Genomic DNA, 9,417 nt, shown 5'->3' on the forward strand with positions numbered 1-9,417 from the left:
ATTTGATAGAGAAGTGGTACACTGCCCTGGGACAGAAGGTTAGCTGTTTGGGTCATTTTGGGGAGGAGGGGTGCCCAACAGATGGGCATCCATTACTATTTTCATTCATTGTCCTTTAAAATGCATGCCTTTGCTATGATCACTAATGTCACTGGTCTTCCATTAAGAAAAGATCCAGCGGAAGCCCTTCTTAATAAGTATGTCACTGGGGGAAATAAATATACCAGGACTCTAGTAACACATATATTCTCTGCCGCAAAGCAGATACAACTGAATATGCATTGCGGACTGGAATGTCCAGTAACCGCTTTTTCCTGTATACTGCATCTTGTTTCTTTATTAAAATAAAAAGGATTAAAATAAAAAAAAAATGCATGCCTTAAAAATACAAACTGATTTTAACCAAAAACCTACTTTCTCTCAGACATACATGCAAGCATATACATACTTTACATAACTTCTCCCTATAATATTAATACAATCTAAACTAAAGAAATGATGTGGGTTCAATTGGAAATGTATTTCTTTATTAGATACAGTATTTGTTTGCAGAAATGAATTACAGCAGTGGTACATTCATTCTTCCTTAAGTGTCTTCTACTTCTACTACTCTTGTCTGTGTTTTCATTCCAGCCTTTTAGATGTTCTGAAAAACCCCAAAAAATAAATAAATAAATAAATAAAACGTGTTTAAATAAATACGTATAATATGAACTTATTTTTGTTTTATTTTTACTTTAGTTTAATAAATAAGAAAAAATGTTGGATTTCCAAAGCTTATTTGGGGGACACAATAGACTATGAATTGCCTTGTTTTGCTTTTTACTTTTCTATGAATGTTCAGTAAAACATGTGATTTATCTTTCCTATAACTTGAGCCTTGCTGATCAATAATTTAACTTTCTTAATGATTATCCTGATTATCCTGACAGTTTGCCATAAAAAATGGTCAGCAATTATGAAGATTTCATCGTGTTGTGGACGAATTTATATAAAAGATCATTCAAATATTGTGAGACAGCTGGCATAATCTACTTTTATTCCTTTTATGTTACATTGCTATAGTGGCAAGTAAATGGCTTTTGCTAGCATATAATGCAATGGCAGTATTGTCTTCATAATTAAAAATAAAAAAATGTCTGGTTGAGTTTTGTTAAACCAATCAAATGATCATTGTACACTGATTATGCTGAAATCAGCTGTTTGGCAGTATGAAACATCTTCCCTAGCTTATGTATTTACACCATGAATGGTATGAATGCATCCCCTTTTTCCTTGATTGTAAGTTCTTATGAATAGGGAATGATTTTTCTCCTATACAGGTTTTCTCCATCTACTCTTTGTAGTAATAAAACAGTACATTGTACTTAATCGAAACTAAGATATAATTAATCCTTATTGGAGGCAAAACAATCCCTTTGGATTTAATTACATTTTAAATGATTTTTGGTAAGAGATGGTGATCCAAATAATGGACAGACCTCCAGTTGCCAAGCATTCTGGATAACAGGTCCCATACCCGTATCTATATCTATATGTAGACAGGCCCAGATTTTCAAACTGGGCACCCCTAGGCCATCTCTGCTCATCTCCCCCTCTCCGCCCGCGAACCCCTGCCCTTCTGCATCTGTGTCTCTCTGTCCCTTTCCCCCTCAGCGTCTCCCTCCCCTTCCCCCTCAGCGTCTCCCTCCCCTCCCCATCCGCCTCCCATTCTGCTTCCCCATCAGCTTCTGCTTCCCCCTCAGCGTCTCTCTCCCATCCCCGTCCACCTCCCCTTCTGCTTCCCCATTAGCTTCTGCTTCCCCCTCTGTGTCTCCCTCAGCGTCTCTCTCCCCTCCCCATCCACCTCCCCTTATGCTTCCTCCTCAGCTTCTGATTCCCCCTCTGTGTCTCCCTCAGCGTCTCTCTCCCCTCCCCATCCGCCTCCCCTTATGCTTCCCCCTCAGCTTCTGATTCCCCCTCTGTGTCTCTCTCCCCTTCCCATCCCCTTCCCCTCTGTGTCCTTCTCCCCTTCCACCTCCCCTTTTGCTTCCCCCTTAGCTTCTGCTTTCCCCTCCGCATCCGTGTCTCTCTCTCCACGTCCCTCACCCCTATATATGCATATCTTGAATATGCAAAATTGCACATGCACAACTGACTTTAATGCGGCTGTGCGGTATGCGCCCCTTAATTTCTGCCGCCCTAGGCCCAGGCCTTTGTGGCCTTGCCACAAATCTGGGCCTGTATGTAGACAATATACGTTCTGTGTTTTTTTTACCTGAGTACTGAAAGAAACAATGTATATATTTGCACAAACATCTAATTTGCAGTGACATTATTGGAGGAATGTAATATTGGTCGCTAACGCAAAAATCGTTTGCAATGTGAATAAAGGTTTGCAAAGTGAACTATTTTGCCTTTACAAACACTTTTGCCCCTCACACAACAGTAGAATATCAATTGCAAATTTTATAGTTTGTGATAGTATGCAGTGTATGTAATAAGACGTTACGTTTGCTCCAAAAGTTTACGCCACCTTCAAGCTGGTCTTAAAGGTTCTCAATGCGCAATTAAGATTTGCAATGCAATAAAAGCCTAATGAAGAATATTACATTGCGACATATCAATTTTTACCCGCAAATTTTATCTCTTCGCAAATTTTATTACATATTCCCCTTTATATATTAATTTTTTAAATAGTTTCTCACATTATTGATCCATCCGATGTAAGCAGAAACTCTAGTGAACACTGTTGGCTTCAGGTATGTTGAGCAACCAGAGGAGGAGACAAAGCTGGTCACACCATGAACTTGGTATACACCGTTGACAGGGCAGTTGAGAGGGCCGCCAGAATCTCCCTGGTTTTAGAATACAGTAAAACAAATGTCAAATAACAAAAACAGTCTTGGCAATAAAAAGCGACACAGCTCTCTTTGCTAATATATTAAATATGTAATTCAAAATGTTACTGAAAATATTGGTCTGTGAAAACTGAATTCAAAAACCCAGGCAGTGGCAAAACAATAGTGGAAAAAAGTAGCAAAGCACATTGTCCCTAATGTTGTTAGAAATTGAGGTTCAGTTATAACATATGGGAGGGCTGAATGCTTTTTAACAGTTTTCACATCATATCTACAGTATTTCATTTTGGACAACCTAGTCTTTGCCATGCATAAATCATTCTAAGGTTTGCTACCGCAGAGAGTGAATGAGTGAGAGAGAGCCATTGTTTTTTGTCATCAAGTCCAATTTGAATGTCAATTCTAGGTTGCAGGTAAGTTATTACAGATGAAATCATTGTACCTGGCATCCTGAACGGACTCCATCGCCACCAGCACACACCATGGTGGATTTAACTGTACTTCCCCAGTAGGAGCCACTGGAGCAGGTTGCATGGGCTACCACGGGCAGAGGGGCCTGCTGGAGTGCGGACGCAAGGTTGCCGTTGTCTGTAGGTGAACAAAAAGTAAGCTCCATCCTCCTATCTCTTCAGCATTACATAAATAAATGATTGGGCCAGTCAATGTACCCCCAAGCTTATCTATAAACCTAAGCTTGCATTAGGACATTCTAAAATCTCTCCATTTAATACACAACCCCCATAATTTATTTTTTCATTAGGTCACTGACTTTAACCAAAGAATACCAGTTATTAAAGGACGTATCTTAAGAATTATGATAGCAATGGTTTTTGATTGCTACTGATCAGACAACAAAAAAAACGTACTGCTAGTTTTGCCCCATCCTGTTACCACACAGTTGTAGTTGTGGCCCAGGACAGCACCATCAGCGGGAAGCTGGGCAAGTTTCACATAGCTGTTGAGGGTTGCACTGGAGGCCAGGTGTAGGACAGCAATATCATATCTGCAAGGCACGAAAACAACAATATGGAATTTACAATTGAGGTTTCAGAAATAATTAAAAGTAAATATGACTAGACAGTAGACACACATAGACACTTGGGATTGAAGCTAAAGGAAGCATAATCTAATGAGGCTTCTGGTTGCTGTGGGTTTGCACTTTTGTACCTTTTAGGATATTTCCCCAAAACAATGCTGCCCTCCCTGAGGCAGTTGTTATTAAAGTGAAAATTCTAGTTCCACCAACAGCTGAAGGTTCATTGTCCCCTTCATGTCATTAATATATCAACAGAATGCTGCAGAAAACTCCCTCTTGATAAGGTATGAGTAGGACAATGTGCAAAGAAGTAGAAGAATAATGAAGGTGCATATCACCCCAATCTGTTTGTAGTTGCCACATACTGTATGTAGGGCAAGCAGGAGTTTAAGTAATTTAATGGACGAAACTAACATGATTGATCTTATTTTATTAAATATTTAATTATGGGCTTGCACACAAAAGAAGAAACATACAAGATGGTATTTTTTAAAAAAATGTATTTATACAATAGTGCAGCAATAATATAACATTACTGTACATAAGCAAATCAGCTAGACAATTTCTGTCATAAAAGTAAATTCAATAGGCTTAGCATTATAATACAAGTACATACCACCTTGGTGCAATCACAGGCTAAAGGAAGCGGATATACTGAACGAAGAATGAGAATTACACCGGATTTTCGGAATAAGGAATTTCCCTTGGTAAAGGCTTATTGCCGAAACGTCTGGGTAATTCTCATTCTTTGAAAATTCTTCTTTTCCTCTACATCAAAACATTATTTGAAACTTTAAGGTAGCCATACATGCACAGATTTCTTTTCTTACACTGTGCATCTGTACAGTTTATTGTCCAAAATGGAAAAACTATATGAATGAAGATCCAGCTTGTCACATCATCATTTGGGGACAGATCAGTCAAATTTGGCCAGCTATGTGTACAGCCATATTGCATTTATGTCAGATAACCAACCACATTGGTAGTTTTTATAAAGTCTGGGATAAGGTTTTTTTTATATATAAACATACAGATTTCCAAATCATGAATGCTAAAAAGTCTGAGACCTGATCTAATTTGTAAAGAGATACTAATCAGTTTTAAGAAGGAAAAAATCAATTACCGTATTATTACACTTACTAATATTTTATTTTTAGCAAATGCAAAACAAAATGAACAATTTGGGGGATAAAGTTACTGGTTCCTGATTATTTTATAATAGTTATTTTAAATTTTAAGATAATTCTTACCCTCCAGCAATATTGTTAGGGTTCCAGTTGGCATGTTTCACAATCCTTGATACTGAGATGTACTGTTCTGTGCCATCATTCTGGTAAATATTATGATCTCCCACCACCACACGGTAAGAAACAGCCCTAATCATGACAAAACAAAAGCACATTGGATACTTTAAAAAAATACCAAGGTTAAAAACATGCATACAGCATATGAAAAAGGTATATAAACATACAATACATTCCCCCTGTTGTAAAATATGAGGCTACTTGAAGGCACGGAGTTGTTCCATTGCCATGTAAAAGCATGAGGATTCAGGCGCAGTTCTTTTAAAAATGGAAGTCTATGTGATTTCTATTAGCTTTATATTTTACTGTATAGACTGTGTTGAAAATTTCTAGCACAATACATCAACTACAAGAATTCGAAATTACAACATGTCAGCTGAAGGGTGAAGAAAAGCTAAAACCTTGCAGAAAAATTATGTTGTTTGAAAGTAAGAATGCACCGAATCCAGGATTCGGTCTTTTTCAGCAGGAGTCAGAGGAATCCATGTGCCTGGCCCAACCAATTCCTAATTCGCATATGAAAATTAGGGACTTTTCATCACCAAACATGGAAGTAAAAAATTTTTTCCAGTTTTTCCTTTCCTGGTCCTAACTTGCACTTGCAAATTAGGATTCAGATTCGGTTCAGTATTCGCCGGGTTCGGTATCTTTTCACAAAGGATTCGGTTAAATCCCAAATAGTGAATTCAGTGCATCCATATTTGAAAGCCTGTAATGTCAGCAATAAATATGGTGTCTATTGAAATATTAGACCACAGCAGTGTATTTTGTAAAGAAGGACCCACAAATAGCCTAGTGACATTCTTTATCTACATCATTCTTAGTTGTTCAGCCTCTACCTGTCCACACAGTGAGCAGCTGTCATCACCCTGTTGGCACGGATTAGGGAACCCCCACAAGTATGGTACCAACTGCCACTAGACGAGTATTGGAGAGAAATCTAAGAGGAGAATATAGAATAAAGTAAAAAAACAAACCTCAAGTAAATAATACATTTTCAAATGTGTTGTTTATATATTAAAGTTGAGGGTGAGGTAAAGGATGAACTGCACACTATTATTTAAAATACATCAGTTATATCAAAATAATCATATGTTTAAACCCAACACAATAAAGGTCTTCATAAATGAAAAAGATACAAAATAAAGCCTCACCTTCACCCCCCAATGAACCAATGGTATTTCTGTGATATAAATAAATTATGATGTGATTGAAGTGTTCCAATTCCTTCATTATTTTTGTATATTTGTCGGAGTGAGTTTTTTAAAGAGGTAGTTTACCTTCAATTAAACTTTTAGTATGACGAACACATTGATATTGTGAGACTATATGGAATTGGTGTTCATTTCTAATTTTTAACGTTTTTAAATGTATTTAGCCTTTTGTGTAGCAGCTCCCCAGCCTGGAATTTCAGCAGCTTTACACACAGGATAATGGGTTATATACCCAAAGCATGTCATGTGAATTAATGCACTTTTGCAGTCATATCTGCTTTGGCTTTGCTCCTTTCAGATCTTGATAATGTTTCACTAAAAAATGTACACCTGGAAGGGACGTGGAAGGAGAAGCCTTGCTGAAGGGTATAGTTTGTGTATGGAAATTGTCTGCAGATACTCGAACAAGGTCTACCTCATCTGTAGTTTAATTTGAAAAATAAAAACTGGGTTAGTGCTTTTTATGTATTATTATTATTATTAATAATAATATTAATAATAATATTGTTATTATTATTATTGTTGTTGTTGCATTTTTTTTATCAGGGCCACAATCACCATGTTTTTGATTTCTATTTTGGTAGAAAAACAAACCCTTTATAAAGAAGAGGTAAAGAAGTAAAATTAAATTAAATTATATTTATAATTTGATCCATCCATCTGTGTTTCTAATGAATGAACTCTATCTGGTCTGTAGGTGCCTTGTTTATAGTTTATGCCATGCGGTGCCTTTGCTGTTGCTATGAATGTTGAGTGCCGATAACTTCTACATATATATATATATATATATATATATATATATATATATATATATATATATATATATATATATATAAATATCCCATAGGTGACGGCACTCCAAAAATAATCAGGATACACAGGTCATCTAGTCATAATCAAGGTTTATTGGTGGACCAACGTTTCGATTCCGTATTGGAATCTTCGTCAGGGTTCTCACCCTGACGAAGATTCCAATACGGAATCGAAACGTTGGTCCACCAATAAATCTTGATGACCTGTGTATCCTGATTATTTTTGGAGTGCCTTCACCTATGGGATATTTGTATAATTTTACAGACTGGCACCCAGCATTTGGATTTTTACTTATGGTGTGCGTTCCACGCTCGCTTGGACTATATATATATACACAGAGTCTGAAGAGCAGCGCACGCAAAGGCAAAAAAGCCCAGGTGCTGCTGTAAAAATTAATATCAGCATAAAGAACACGGAGCACTCATGGGACTTAATTTATGAGCAAAGATTTACACTAGTGATGGGCGAATTTATTCGCCAGGCGCGAATTCGCGGCGAATTTGCGCGATTCGCCTCCAGCGAATAAATTCACAAAAACAGCCGGTGTCAAAAACGGGGGCCGGTGTAAAAAACGGGCGGCGCCGTCAAAAACGAGACGTTGTCGCCGTTTCGCGAATTTTTCGGCGTTTGCGCAAAATTCTCAAATTTTTCGGCGAAGTGAAACGGTGCAAATTCGCCCATCACTAATTTACACCATTAAAGCTTTGCACATAAATTAAGTCCCATGAGTGCTCTGTGTTCTTTATGCCTATATATATATATTGTAAGGGGTTAAACCAAGGCCAAGTTATTCTACCACAACAGGGAAAGAAAACAACCAAGAAAGAGATCTTCTCATTTTGTGCCCATTACTGGAAGACAAACATGGAAGACAAACATGCTGAACCTCACATCCTAAATACAATACCTCAAGAAAATAAGAGCTCCACTAAAGATACCAGGGTTTTATTATGAAAATATGTTCCAATATACAGCTCTTCTAGTTGATTAAAATTATGCGATTGGTGGATTATCAGTAAAATGTTATAGCAAATAAAAGTTCTGATGGTACGTGCCCTGAGCCAATTCTCCTTTTACTTATTTTTGTAAAAGGACACAGTATGCCTATAAAAAAAAATACAGGGTTTTGGGACATTAGTTCTGTTCTTTTACAGTGTATCAAAGAGAGAACAATACAATAGGTTGGTAACTTAAGGTCAGAATTAACTCTCACCTGCCATGGCCAAGAATTCCTGCTTGCTTCACTTCCTCCAATCACACGCTCATTGTCTTCAATGAAACGGATATCGGAGCACTGTCCTATGGAATAAAAAGGAAAATATGATAGTTTATGGTTTATAAAGAGCAGAACTAATAAAAGCATGCCTTATAATAATATAAAGTACAAATTGGGTTACATTTCTAATTAGGAATTGTAGCGTCTACTTAAAATTCTGTCTGTGATGTGTAACAGGATCCATGTACAAGCACTATATTTCCTCTAATACATAAATATACCACAGTGGAAAACATTAAATGGTAAAATGATTTCCATATAAATCTGTCACATGACTTCTTTAACTAAAAATATCAACAAAAGGAAATCAGCCATGAGCCAAGAGAAAAAAGGAGAGAGAGAGAAATATACATAGGATAACAATGGTTAATTGAATAGACTTATTAAATCTTTTTCCTTAAGGGACAAAAAACAAATTAATCATGATTGAAATCCTGTGTATAGCATAAACTGAAAGTCGGGACCATAAAACGTTTGAAGACATTATGGAAATGAGAAAAAGAAATGGAGATAGAAATGGAGAAGTTTATGCTATACACACAGGATCTCCAAAGTTCTGGCCATCATAAATCTCAGTTCTGAAAGACAACCAAATTAAGCTTAATGTCTATTAGTCTGCTAGGAGCCATTAAACCATGGAGCTTACCACAAAGGACAAGAGCAGCGAGTACGAGGAGCCTCAACATTGTGTTATAGTTGCAGTACTCTTCTCTCTGGATGCACAACTGATGGGCTTCCCTTTATATCCCAGCTCGAGGTTTCACAAGGACAAGGATAGTGCGATAACAATGGTAAACATGTAGTGAGAACAATTCCAGATGCAACTTGTAAAACAGATGGAAAAAACTGTAATTTCTGTAGATATTTATCATTTATGTAACTCTAAAATCCTCAGCATACATACAGCATTTACCAAATGGTATGTAATTGATTG

The 9,417-nt window shown here is 37.0% G+C and overlaps 1 protein-coding gene across 1 annotated transcript; it reads right to left on the reverse strand.

Moving 5' to 3' along the window:
• Positions 1 to 499: 499 nt before the first annotated feature.
• Positions 500 to 9,188, reverse strand: cela1.2.L (chymotrypsin like elastase 1, gene 2 L homeolog). The gene is made up of 8 exons (NM_001088753.1): positions 9,130 to 9,188; positions 8,421 to 8,506; positions 6,020 to 6,120; positions 5,127 to 5,252; positions 3,707 to 3,843; positions 3,283 to 3,428; positions 2,688 to 2,837; positions 500 to 646 (listed from the first exon to the last, which is right to left on the reverse strand). The coding sequence occupies exons 1-8, from the start codon at positions 9,167 to 9,169 to the stop codon at positions 638 to 640; spliced, it is 795 nt and encodes a 264-aa protein (NP_001082222.1). The 5' UTR covers positions 9,170 to 9,188; the 3' UTR covers positions 500 to 637.
• Positions 9,189 to 9,417: the final 229 nt, after the last annotated feature.

Source organism: Xenopus laevis, chromosome 2L (assembly GCF_017654675.1).
Source record: "Xenopus laevis strain J_2021 chromosome 2L, Xenopus_laevis_v10.1, whole genome shotgun sequence".
Classification (NCBI taxonomy): Eukaryota; Metazoa; Chordata; class Amphibia; order Anura; family Pipidae; genus Xenopus; species Xenopus laevis.